This window comes from Mytilus edulis, chromosome 3 (assembly GCF_963676685.1).
Source record: "Mytilus edulis chromosome 3, xbMytEdul2.2, whole genome shotgun sequence".
In the NCBI taxonomy this organism is placed as follows: domain Eukaryota; kingdom Metazoa; phylum Mollusca; class Bivalvia; order Mytilida; family Mytilidae; genus Mytilus; species Mytilus edulis.
Window position 1 is genome coordinate 104494939 of NC_092346.1, and position 14682 is coordinate 104509620.

The following is a 14682-nucleotide window of genomic DNA, read 5'->3' on the forward strand; positions in this document are numbered from 1 at the left end:
GGTCTTCTATGGGACTAACATTGGGAGCAATCAGGAAAGGTCATCCATTGGGCTGTTACTTTAGGAGAAGGCACAAGGGTCTTCTATGTGACTAACATTGGGAGCAATCAGGAAAGGTCTTCCATTGGGCTGTTACTTTAGGAGAAGGCACAAGGGTCTTCTATGTGACTAACATTGGGAGCAATCAGGAAAGGTCATCCATTGGGCTGTTACTTTAGGAGAAGGCACAAGGGTCTTCTATGTGACTAACATTGGGAGCAATCAGGAAAGGTCTTCCATTGGGCTGTTACTTTAGGAGAAGGCACAAGGGTCTTCTATGTGACTAACATTGGGAGCAATCAGGAAAGGTCTTCCATTGGGCTGTTACTTTAGGAGAAGGCACAAGGGTCTTCTATGTGACTAACATTGGGAGCAATCAGGAAAGGTCATCCATTGGGCTGTTACTTTAGGAGAAGGCACAAGGGTCTTCTATGTGACTAACATTGGGAGCAATCAGGAAAGGTCATCCATTGGGCTGTTACTTTAGGAGAAGGCACAAGGGTCTTCTATGTGACTAACATTGGGAGCAATCAGGAAAGGTCTTCCATTGGGCTGTTACTTTAGGAGAAGGCACAAGGGTCTTCTATGTGACTAACATTGGGAGCAATCAGGAAAGGTCTTCCATTGGGCTGTTACTTTAGGAGAAGGCACAAGGGTCTTCTATGTGACTAACATTGGGAGCAATCAGGAAAGGTCATCCATTGGGCTGTTACTTTAGGAGAAGGCACAAGGGTCTTCTATGTGACTAACATTGGGAGCAATCAGGAAAGGTCATCCATTGGGCTGTTACTTTAGGAGAAGGCACAAGGGTCTTCTATGTGACTAACATTGGGAGCAATCAGGAAAGGTCATCCATTGGGCTGTTACTTTAGAAGAAGGCACAAGGGTCTTCTATGGGACTAACATTGGGAGCAATCAGGAAAGGTCATCCATTGGGCTGTTACTTTAGGAGAAGGCACAAGGGTCTTCTATGTGACTAACATTGGGAGCAATCAGGAAAGGTCATCCATTGGGCTGTTACTTTAGGAGAAGGCACAAGGGTCTTCTATGTGACTAACATTGGGAGCAACCATCAAGGTCTGCCGTGGGACTGTTTATTTAGGAGCAAGCACAAGGGTCTTCTTTGAAACTAACATTTGGAACACCTGCCAAGGTTTTTCATGGGACTGTAACCTACGGAGCAAGCATTAAGGTCTTCTATGGGACTGTAATTTTAGGAGCAAGCACACAGGTCTTCTAATCTATGGGACTAACATTTGGAGCAACCACCAAGGTGTTTCATGGGACTGTTACTCTGGAGGCAAACACAAGGGTCTTCTATGTGACTAACATTGGGAGCAACCATCAAGGTCTTCTAGGGGACTGCTACTTTAAAACAAGCACAAGCGTCTTCAATTTGACTAACATTGGGAGAAACCATGAAGGTCTTTTAGAGAATTGTAACTATAGGAGCAAGCATAAAGGTGTTTTGGGGACTTACTTTAGGAGCAACCATGAAGGTATTCCATGGGACTGTTACTTTAGGAGAAAGCACAAGGGTCTTCTAGCGGACTAATATTGGGAGCAACCGTAGGGGGCTTCCAAGGGGCTGTTACTCTAGGAACAAGCATAAAAGTCTTTCAGGAGACTTTTACATTAGGAGCAAACATAAAGGTCTTCAGGTGGACTTGGATTGGCAAACAACTTTAGATCACAATAGAGACTTCAACAATTAGTGAAGACAACATATACATGATATAGATTCATGATGATGGCTGTTTTCCGCTTCTAATTGAAAAATAATAAGAATATAAACTTCACACTTTGAAGATGTACTTTTCTTGACAAAATGCATTCATCTATTTCCATAAGTGCAGTTAATGGACTCATTTAGTCATTAGAGCAGATAGATAAATAAAAATGTAACAAACTTCTCCATTAATTATTACATCAAGTTATCCTGTTTCTTTATAAAGAAGTTTGTAGTCATTAGGTTCTGTAGTAGAAATCAATGTTCTATGATGGATGAGGTTAGGTTAAGGAAGTCTAGGTAATTTATATGTCATTGTAGTTTTATTAGAGCTATTGATTTATTAGTAGTACCCTTGGCAGGTACTTGGTTCATACAAACATATGAGAATTCTTATGCCAAAAAAAGTCTATCTCACACAATGAATGCTTTAATTGTAAAATAGTTTGCTCAGTGCCACTCTGTTGTTTACAATATGACATAATGTTAATGTTTGATATCAATTAAAAACAAAATATAACAACTAAACATTGAACTATACAACACCAACTAGATGTACAAACCAAAGACCTAAAACCATGAACAACACAAAACAACACACGGTCCAGATATTGTGAAATTGTTCATTGTTGAAGGTCATATAGTGACCAATATATAGTTGCTTACATCTTTAGTCTCCGATGAATACTTGCCTGACTGGTAATCATACCACATCTTCTTTAATTTTATAAAGTCATTTGGTAGTTACCCCAATGATAGTATCCCTGTAACCATTGAACAAATTTTCATAAGTTTTCGTTCTTCACTAAAGCCAACCTGATCACTAAATTGTTAGGTGCTTCATTTGTCAAGTGGTCTATGGAGTACATTTTCAGCAATCATTTGCCTGTCAACACTAAGGTTGTGAGTTTGAACCCTGCATACGGCAGGTGTGTTTTTTCCCCGTCTTAATTTACTCAGAATGCAAAATTTATAATGAAGGATGGTTGTCATCTTCGAGTACTCTGGCTTCCTATACCAATAAAAAGGACCTGGCATGCTAAAAGTCATGTTAATAACCAACAATTAATAAATTTATTATTTAATTCTGGACTAGCTGAAAAATAAATAACAAGATTTATCAGTCACAACATCACATGACATGACCATGAAAAGACAAATTACATTGCAAGACAGTTGTTATCAATTTGTTTAATGTGTTTGAGCTTTTGATTTTGCATTTTGATTTATAGGGACCTACCATTTAGAATTTTCCTCGGAGTTCTGTATTTTTGTTATTTACAGTTTCATGCTGACAGCAGCAATTACTGCAGAGACACAGGCTTCCACGGAACCCCTTACAATTTTTTTGTAGTAGAGGTTGATATCCTTAGACATATAAAATAACTGTTGTTTTCTTTTTTCAGCTACCGTTTGAAATTGAAATATACTACATACAACACATACTGATGCTTATTATACCATTTTATCTGATAATGAAAGGCGGTAAGTCATAAAAGAAAAAATGTTACATATACAATGTAGAGTCTACCAATGCATCAAGTGTGATACAATATTTATTCACTCCTGACAGTTGAATTTTGAAATTTAAAACGTGAGGCTTCCCAAGCATTTTAAATATTTAAAATTTAACTGTTGAGAGTAGATTAATAGGGTATTGCACAAGATTTGGTGGTGGAATCTGTTTCTCTAATGATTTTTATATGATATGCAGACTCTCTAAATCCTTCTTTTAGAATGACTTGGCAGCCTGCAAAAAGATATGTTCTCTCTATGTGACATGATCAGGCATGGTCTCCTTTTTCATGACGTTACTATAGGAATTTCAGACCAAAGAACTAAACGTTGATTTTATATAAAAAATAATAAGCAGGTCAGGAAAAGGATAAATTGAGTAGAACTAGAGATATGTCTTTATACAAGGTAGGATGTTAGTTAATTTATAATAGTTTTTTCTAAATTTCCTTAAATTAATCTTTAGTTCATGTAAACATGTCGGTTTTAGGAGATAATGTTCACTACACTCATTTTCTTAAACATTGAGGATGAAATGTGATAATTTGATTTAAATAATATAAAGAACAATCATTCTTCGGGAAACAAGTAAAACTTTATAGATAAAAATTGGAATTTTCTTAATGAGGAAATGATTAAAATCAGCAAATAAAAATACAAATAGAAAAACCATTTTATGAATTGTTTTTGACAAAAAAGGGAAAAACATTGTTGAGTTGTGGAAAAGAAAATTTAAATGTTTTAATTTGAACGTTATAAATAGTTTATCACCCAATATTAAAAGCAGTAGATTTATTCTTGTTTCAGTCAAGTCAGATTTAAGGCTTTTATTGCTCCTACTGATATTTTGAGCAATAATTTTCAAGAAGAAAATGTATTTTAGATGAATAAGGTTTCCATGTCAGAGCCATTTGAGATACCAGTAAATAAATTTCAAGATAGAAGCAATTTAAGGTCAATAAAATTCAATATGGTATGATGGTAGTGATTTGGGATTGATAAATTTTAGAATAGACAATGTTTTAAAACAGATTTTTTTTTTTTAGAAAAAAAGTAATTTCTTTTAGTTTTGAGTAATTAAAATTTATATATATGTTTCAGGTGTTTATAACCCGGAGCCAATGTGGGACTTAAGTTGGGCAGCCGTATCCGTTGGCAGTACCTACATATACCATTTTATAACTCTACAGTACATAGGATTTGTAAGTTTGAATTGTTGTTTGTCTTTGTCATATATCTTAATGTTTGTTATCCTCTTGGACAGGGACATTAAAAGATTTCATGACATTATTTTTGAACCATTGGAATACCTATCAAACTTTTCTTGAAAATGGCCCCTGCATGGTAAGGGTAAAACCCAGTAATGTTTTTTTAGGTCAATAGGTCAAAGGTCACAGAAGCTAGATATAGACTAAAATTTGGGTGATAGTTTCCAGGTGCAATCTTTTGCTCAACTATTACATCAGACAGAAAAAGAGGTTGAAAAGCAAAATATTATATAAAGATAACTTATATTCTAAATTTTTGTCTGGAGCTGTTGAATTTGACCTAATTGTCATTGTAGATTCAAATATAGGTCATTTGTCAAGTTTTGCTATTGATAAATTTTCCTTTGATCTTACTGACTGATAATTTCCTTTCTTATCACAGTAGAGTGATATGAAAAATATTACTAGAAACTAAGGGCGCAAGTGCCCGTTGTCAATGAAATTAACAATGCGTCGTAGGTAAAATAGAGATAAACAGATTATCATTGGTCATCTCAACTCGACTGCTTTTCTCACTTTTGCTGTTATTAATTTCTGTACAAGTAATATGATGATTGATATATTTCAGGTATTTAAGGTGAATTTAAACAACATGCTGTGTCCTGCTATATCTGACCCATTCTATGGACCTTATTATAGACTTTGTGCATTATTTCATCAAACCTTGGTCCTTCCTTTCCTAGCCAAATTTATGTACTGGATATGTAAAAAAGCTTCTCCACTCACTGTGTGTGATTTAGAAGAAACCAAAGTTATTGACATCATGAAAGGTTGTTTATCAGGAAGTGAAAGCTCAAGACAGGAAGTTGACAATCAGGGTCAGGAAGGTGTTACATTAGAAGCTAAAAAGCACACAACTTTAAAACATCGAAATGGCTCAGGTGATATTACAGAAAAAAATGGAGTACTTATAAATGACACAAGACAACCTAGTAATGGACACTTGAAATCTTCCTGATGCAAGTTCGCAGTTTCATTTTCGAGATTATTTGTAACTCATTATTTATATGCACATGAATAATGTATTTTTTTTGAAATGATGTTTTATAGATAAATGTGACTTAGTTAATTGTGTTAATGGGTGTCATTAAGTATTCATTTATAAGAGGAAAACTGTTCTAACATAAATACTGATGTCACTTCAATTTTATTAATTTTTTCCAATTGAAGAAGAAAGGATTGATGATTGATATATATTTCTTTATTTAGTTTTGAATCGAAAATTCAAATAAAGAAAAATATTCAGAAATGAAATGTCCTACATTTAATAAATTTTCAATTCTCATCAATGTTAACAGCATATGCCTGATTTTTTTCATCCTTATTGACATTAGAGCTTAAATCAAACATTCTGTTATAAAAAAAATTTCATCCATTAGAAACTACCTTTGTTATTGGCATGGTCAGTATGTCATTAACTTAAAGCTAACATTGTGTCATCTCCGGCTAAGAATACCAGTATGTCATGACATACTTAGGTTAATGGTATGTCATGTCAGCCTAGTCTTATCAGTATGTCATGTCCATCTAAGGTTAACAGTATGTCATGTAATACTAATATTAACAGTATGTCATGTCCGTCTAAGGTTAACAGTTTATCATGTAATACTAATGTTAACAGTATGTCATGTCTGTCTAAGGTTCACAGTATGTCATGTCCATCTAAGGTTAACAGTTTAACATGTCAGGCTAAGATTAACATTATGTCATTTCTGTCAAAGGTTAACAGTTCATCATGTAATACTAATGTTAACAGTATGTCATGTCTGTCGGAGGTTAACAGTTTATCATGTAATACTTATGTTAACAGTATGTCATGTCTGTCTTAGGTTAACAGTATGTCATGTCCATCTAAGGTTAACAGTTTAACATGTCAGGCTAAGGTTAACAGTATGTCATGTCTGTCGAAGTTAATAGTTTATCATGTAAAACTAATGTTAACAGTATGTCATGATATGCTAATGTTAACAGTATGTCATGTAAGCCTAAGATTAACAGTATGTCATGTCAGCTTAAGGTTTACAGTATGTCATGCCATGCCTATGTTAATAATATGTCATGTCAGCTTAAAGTTACCAGTATGTCATGATATTCTTATGTTAACAGTATGTCATGTCCGTCTAAGGTTAACAGTATGTCAAGTCATACTTAGGTTAACAGTGTGTCAATCCCCCTGACTCATGCCAAACTTAGGTAATCATTATGGCATTGCAACTTTATGTCACCATTTTATAATGATAACCTTAGGGTATCAGTATGTCATGATAACCTTTTGTTAACAGTATGTCAAAAATGCTAAGGTAGTTTTTGATTGTTGAAAGTTTTTGTTTTTATGGTTTTGATTTTTTTTTAAATCTCACTATCATGCTTTTTTCATAAGACTTGTGAATTTGATGTTTGTAGTTTGTGGGTATCCCAATCCATCAGATCAACTAACAATAACTAATCCTCATCACACTTCTCACTTCATTTATCATTATTGGAATGGCTACTTAATTTATTTCTAACAGATTTATTTTGTAAATTTGATCTTTTTTTAATGAAAATAGCCCTTGGGTCTTTGTGAGCTTTTTTCATCTTTTTGCATCCGTTGACTGTCAGATCCTCTTTGTCAAGCCACAGCATTAACTTTTAGGTTCAGTCTGTGGTTAAAGTTATTTTAAAACATCAATTACTTTGTCAAACTTCTTGAAATTTTATAAAAACTTGAACAGAAGCTTTTTATTGGTCAAAGCCTATATCCAGAGTAAATTGTTGAAATATTTTATTCAATTTGTTCATATTTTAGGGATAAATGGACTTGATGACTTTGGCAGTTAACATTAAAATGCAGTCTAAGAAAGTTTTTTATTGTGTTAACTCTTTAGACCATTCCATATGCACTTTCTTTGGTATAACTTCAAGACCTTTCAGTTGTTAAAACACCATTCCCTTTCTGCATGCATAAGAAGATGAGTAAAACAAGCTCCACAAAGCCTGAAGCATTGCTTTATCCAAAAGTTTGTATCTGTTATGGAATAAAGTAATATAAACATACACATCAATCATCAACATTGTCAGAAATTGGATTTACTTTAAGACTTGCAACATCAAAAGTTTGTTTAATATAAGATGGACACATATCAGATTCAATCACTGAGGAATTTGAAAACTCAAAATAAAAAATGTTAAACTCTAATTATATAAAAGATAGTCTTGAATAATGTTATTACAAGTGTTGAAGATTTATGATGTTTATCTTGATGCATATAGATTTTAAAACAATTATTGACAACAATCTATTGGATTATGTCTTTTTTTATACATATATATCATGTATTCAATGTATTTGTGTGGTATTACTCGGAAAACTATTTATAAATGGAATGACATAGTAGTTCAGTTTTCATGTATATGGTTTTGTGGGAATTTTCTTGATTTAATACAACATATCCCTATAATGAATATTTATTATACCAAAGTCTGCACTTTACACAGAAAAACCCTATTCCACCTTGTAATACAAATACAAGTTATTAGAAAAATACAATAATTGAAACAGTAAATATTAATGAATTCAACATGTTCAATAATAAATATTTTAATTAATTTGACAAGTTTAGTTCGATATCCTTTTCAGAAATATTGCTGTCATACTGACTACATTTCTTTACTTTAATTAATTAGGAGATAACTGTATTTTATTTAAGCTCTGACAGCATCAATCGGTGATTTGATGGTCACAAATTAAGTTTACTGGCATTGCACCAATTGATGCTGTTGGAGCGTAAAATACAATATTGTTATCTCCATTCTGTGCTTGCGTGTACGTTTTCATGTTGTGAATTGATGCCATGAAAATGAATGACGTTATCAACTCAAAATGAACCTTACAAACGATGTTGCATTAGAATGTAAATTACGTTTAGCTTTTTGACATCTAATAATGCTCATTTTTTTCTCTCACTATATTTGATTCCAATCAGGATATATTTTAATGTGTATTGATGTCTTTATGTATGTTTGTTTGAATTTGATAATTTACTAGTCTAATTAATCACAGAAATGCTACTGAAATTGTGCAATAGAATTTTACAATAGAAAGTGCTAGAAATTTATGTACTGTATTTTGTTTAGCTTTAAGTAAGCAGAATTATTGAAGCAAAAAGTTATTTCAGCAATATGTTATGAATACCAGATTATAAACTTGTGAGGGACCAAGGAAACCCATTATATTTGAACTCTTATAGAATATTATACAATGTATTTTTTATCGGATAAGGTTTTGACATCAAGCTATCAATCCATTATTTGATTTCCATTAAATCCATCCTGTTTTATTCAGTATTAGTTGCAGTGGCTGATCCAGAGGGTTGGGGGTGGAACCCCTGTTGTTTTGGACGATAAATGCATTTGAATGGAGACATATAGTTGGAAAAACACACACCCCTTTTATCCTGGGTTGGGAACCCCCTTTTAAAAGTGACTGGATCCACCCCTGAGTTGATTCCAAAATATAGTTGAGATGAGTAGATTTATACTATATTTAGGAAGATTTTCAGACTTAAGGGATAGTTTAATGTTCTTAGTTCCTGCAGTTCTGGTCTATATTTGATAAACCTTTCATTAGGGCAATGTTTTAACATTTTCATTTGATCTCATATTTTACAAGATTTTAAAAGCAAAATTGATAGGAAAGATTTAAATCCTGATATTAGTATTCCCAGAAGTTTAGTAGAAGAAAACTATAAGTATGCACTGTGTCAGTTAGTATGTCTGAATGCCTTAATTAATTAATAAGATATTTTGAATATTAGCTTCATTATAACAAGTTGAGTTTTGGTCCAGTTGAGCGATTTTGGGTATGAGTTTGGAGTCTTTGGATCCTTATAAATACCACATTTCTAACTGTAATAACTGAATCAGTTGATAAGGTATATATTTCTTTTCATAAAAAAATAGTTAAAATTGGAGTCTCCTTTTGTTTGAGTTATATTTGTGGAAATTGTGGTTCATGGATGTTAAAATTCTTAATTCCTCAGGGAATTTTATAAAGATAAGCCTAATCAAGGGAGATAATGAAACTGTGATACAGAAGTTTTAAATGAGACATGCCATGAAAGTGTTTACTAAGCTAACAACTAAATCAGAAGTTTTAAATGAGACATGCCATGAAAGTGTTTACTAAGCTAACAACTAAACCAGCGTTTATCTCAGTGTTTTGATTTAAATGTTTTTTTTCTAGTTTGTTGAAAGGGCACACATGCCTGTCATGATTCTTTAAACATCTATTTATTGTCTCTTCAACTCTACAAATGCTTTATTATTTATAACATATGTGCAGTTTATGTACAGTTTTAAAGGTCTACATTTTGAATATGTTTTTGTAATGTACAGTTTATATGCATCCTTAGAAATGTAAATGAAGATTGCTTGTACTTTTAAAAGTAGCTGTAACCTAATTTTTTGTCCACTTCCCATTAAAATACTACGCAGAAAATTTTCCTGACACAAGGATTTTAGTCTCAAATTGAGATGTGAATGGTATCAGCCCAAAATTCTCAGTAGAATAAGTTGAAATTAATATGAAATATTTTGATACTTCAGAAGGGTATTGTGCAAATAAGATACCATAAACTGTGTGTTCAATAGAGAAAGAAAAGTTTACAAATTTCCACATTTTACCTTACAATTTGTTTATTTTTGTATGATGAAATAAATTGGAGATCAAGAAACTTAAGAGGATTTTTTTAATTATGTTTTCTATGCCTGCTGAATTACACTTGTAAGTAATCTTCTGTCCTATTTACTTTGAAGGTTTGGTTTTAAATTCATCTTCTCAACTGGTTAGAATATGAATGTTAACATTTAGATTTCACCTCTATGTATTGTACTGTGATTTTAATTTATACCATGGGAAAACAGAGCTTTTGATGTTATATTTGTAAGACTGATTTTCCAGTCACATAACATGCAGTGTTCTAAATATATTGTTTAGATTTTTTTTATTTATGATAGAAAAATCTGTGAAGACGACTGTTTGAAGGTCTTTCTCATTGAAATACATGTAAATGACAAAAAATAAATGATTTCTAGTGATAGAAACGTTAAAACACTTTATCTTACAATCAACTTCTTATTCAGGAAGCATGCTGTAAATTGTTAAATTACTATTAAGTAGGAAACAATTTAAATTTCTACAAACAATAGAGCAGGATAATTTATTATTATATCTTTATAGCTGTTTTTGTGATGAATTTGTCTTCCTTTTAAGTTTAGACATGGAATAAAGTGTTGATATAATACTTCCATGGCTTTAGATGACTATGTTAAACGCTGTAGTGGTCCTCTGATAAGGATATATTTAATAAGGAAGTAATTAATAGTTATTTAATGGATATCAAGTCAACAATAATATCTAGTGTAGTTCATACAAAAATATGGTTGAAGTAATTATAATAGAAAAAAAGGAAGTTCTTTCATCTGTATTGAGATTTAAATTGTGAGTTAAACAATAGATTTGTCAGTTATTTTCCTTGTGTAAGAATGTTTAAATGTTTATATGTAAACCTGAAGACTAAACACAGTAGTTGATGGTGAACAGTAGTTAATGGTTAACAGTAGTTGGTTTTTAAGTCATGAGTACAACTGTTTGTTTTGTATGATTGACTATTTTGGGAAAGTTTTTGTTGTTGTTGTTAAAACATTCCACCTTTACAAAGTGACCTGTAGATAGTTTGTTGTTGTTTTATTTCCATAGCCAAGTTAAAAGTAACCTTCATTATTCAAAAATAAAAATAAATCTTTGCAACTTTAGCAAAGTTTGATCTTGCAGTCTTTGAACAATTGATGCCTATGGACACATATTCTTCTTTTTGACATGGTTTGCTGATTTGAAAAAAAAATAATAATAAAAATCTCTCATGTATACAGTTGCATTTGAAGTACATAAACAATGATAACTGATCTTGTTGATAGTACAATGTATTACTCTATAAGTAAAAACAATTCAGTATAACTTGAGAACAAGTTTAGTCATGAAATTATGACAACACAACTATTGTATAGCTTGCCAGGAATACTTTTCGTGTCTTATATGAGAGAATAGACTTATTTTTTTATGGCCCCCCAACAAAGTTGTCGGTGCCATATAGTTTTACCCTTTTCCGTAATTCCGTTATTCCGTTATTCCGCAACAATCCATTGTATAGAGTTTATTTCAAAACGCTTTCAGATATTGGGATGATTTTTGGCATGTCAGTTAACCAAGATGAGTTACAGGTTAAGTTTAAGTTTTGTTCCGCTCAGCTAATTTTTGCTGAAATAACGGGCTATGGACTTTGATAAATTGTTGAAAATCACAATTATACAGACCTTTTTTCTAAATGCTTTCAGATATTGGTCTGATTTTTGGTATGCTAACCATGATGAGTTACATATAAATTTTAAGTTTCGTTCCACTCCACTAATTTTTGCCAAAATTTAAGGTTTACAACTTTGAAAATTGTTGAAAATCACAGTTATACAGACTTTTTCTATACACCTCCAGATTTTGAGCTGAGTTTTGATATGTGAGACTACCATCATGTTTGTGTCCACTTGTGTTATTGAAATTGCAGATTTTTCAACTTTTTCAGACGGGGCCATTCGTGTCGCTTTGACACATCTAGTTCTTACTTACAACTAATACTGATCATATAGTGCTATTACAACGGGTGATGGAACCTAATTGAGTTATATTCGTTATACCTAGAATGAATATCAACTGGATAATTAATCAATTGTAAAGAATAGTCTATCAAGAATTACAAATGAGTTGTATGTGTGTCAGTCGGATATGTAATTGTTAAGGTAAATCTTGATAACAGCTTTTGTGTATATAACTCAAAGAGAGGTTTAAGACAAATTACACAACTAATTTCTTCAAAAACAAGAAATTTTTGTTTTATTATGTAGTTTATTCCAAAGAATTATGTAGGCTGAATCCCAAGATATATTTAGGTTAATTTATTACTAATGATCCTAAACAGTTTTGTTCAAATAATGTAAATTATTCATTTGATTAATTATTTATAATACATGTATTTATATTGTAACACAGACATGTAATCTTGTATACAAAAAATAACTTTTTTAACAGCTTTCATGAATACTCATTGCTTTAACTAACATTTCTTCCATTAAAGGAGCGTTCAGATGTAAACAAATGTTATTTGTTGTGAGTTAAGTTTTCTTGTACTATTGATTGTATATGGTAGGAATAAAATCAAACTTGATGTTGGCAAGATGAGTTACTCCATTTACATGCCTCCTGGGACGTTTTACCTTTGTATGTATGACATTTCCATTTTTATACGACCGCAAAATTTGAAAAAATTTTCGTCGTATATTGCTATCACGTTGGCGTCGTCGTCGTAGTCGTCGTCGTCCGAATACTTTTAGTTTTCGCACTCTAACTTTAGTAAAAGTGAATGGAAATCTATGAAATTTTAACACAAGGTTTATGACCACAAAAGGAAGGTTGGTATTGATTTTGGGAGTTTTGGTCCCAACATTTTAGGAATTAGGGGCAAAAAGGGCCCAAATAAGCATTTTCTTGGTTTTCCCACTATAACTTTAGTTTAAGTTAATAGAAATCTATGAAATTTTGACACAAGGTTTATGACCACAAAAGAACGGTTGGGATTGATTTTGGGAGTTTTGGTTTCAACAGTTTAGGAATTAGGGGCCAAAAAAGGGCCCAAATAAGCATTATTCTTGGTTTTCGCACAATAACTTTAGTTTAAGTAAATAGAAATCAATGAAATTTAAACACAATGTTAATGACTACAAAAGGAAGGTTGGTATTGATTTTGGGAGTTTAGGTCCCAACAGTTTAGGAATTAGGGGCCAAAAAGGGACCCAAATAAGCATTTTTCTTGGTTTTCGCACCATAACGTTAGTATAAGTAAATAGAAATCTATGAAATTTAAACACAAGGTTTATGACCATAAAAGGAAGGTTGGTATTGATTTTGGGAGTTTTGGTCCCAACAGAATAAGGGGCCCAAAGGGTCCAAAATTAAACTTTGTTTGATTTCATCAAAATTGAATAATTGGGGTTCTTTGATATGCTGAATCTAACTGTCTTGACTGTGTATGTAGATTCTTAACTTTTGGTCCCGTTTTCAAATTGGTCTACATTAAGGTCCAAAGGGTCCAAAATTAAACTTAGTTTGATTTTGACAAAAAATGAATCAGTTAGATTCTTTGATTTGCTGAATCTAAAAATGTACTAAGATTCTTGATTATTGGCCCAGTTTTCAAGTTGGTCCAAATCAGGGTCCAAAATTAAACTTTGTTTGATTTCATCAAAAATTGAATAAATGGGGTTCTTTGATATACCAAATCTAACTGTGTATGTAGATTCTTCATTTTTGGTCCTGTTTTCAAATTGGTCTACACTAAAGTCCAAAGGGTCCAAAATTAAACTTAGTCTGATTTTAACAAAAATTGAAATCTTGGGGTTCTTTGATATGCTGAATCCAAAAATGTACTTAGATTTTTTATTATGGGCCCAGTTTTCAAGTCGGTCCAAATCAGGATCTAAAATTATTATATTAAGTATTGTGCAATAGCAAGTCTTTTCAATTGCACAGTATTGCGCAATGGCAAGAAATATCTAATTGCACAATATTGTGAAATAGCAAATTTTTTTTTAATTTGAGTTATCTTTCTTTGTTCAGAATAGTAAGCAAGAAATATCTAATTGCAAAATATTGTGCAATAGCAAGATTTTTTTTAATTGGAGTTGTCTTTCTTTGTCCAGAATCAACTTAAATCTTTGTTATATACAATATACAATGTATATTCACTTTTTACTACCAACTGATAAATTAAAATAATCTTTACCATTCAGTGATAACAAGCAGTTTTTTTACATTTTAATATTTTATGATGTATTTAAATGAGTAGTTATTGTTGCAAACTCCATTAGAAATTTTAATTGAGATTAGTTTTGGAATAAGGGAAAGGGGGATGTGATTAAAAAAATTGGGTTCAATTTTTCTCATTTGAAATTTCATAAATAAAAAAGAAAATTTCTTCAAACATTTTTTTGAGAGGATTAATATTCAACAGCATAGTGAATTGCTCTAAGAGAAAACAAAAATTT

The 14682-nt window shown here is 31.9% G+C and overlaps 1 protein-coding gene across 2 annotated transcripts in view; it reads left to right on the forward strand.

The window, feature by feature from the left end:
• The window catches only part of LOC139514716 (transmembrane protein 164-like), a 49324-nt gene extending 37960 nt beyond the window's left edge, over positions 1-11364 (forward strand). For both annotated transcript variants that reach the window (XM_071304292.1, XM_071304293.1), the window contains exons 4-6: positions 3175-3253; positions 4385-4485; positions 5120-11364. In XM_071304292.1, the coding sequence (XP_071160393.1) occupies positions 3175-3253; positions 4385-4485; positions 5120-5509 (570 nt within the window). In that variant the 3' untranslated portion in view covers positions 5510-11364. The remainder of the gene's footprint in view (positions 1-3174; positions 3254-4384; positions 4486-5119) is intronic.
• The last annotated feature ends 3318 nt before the right edge of the window (positions 11365-14682 follow it).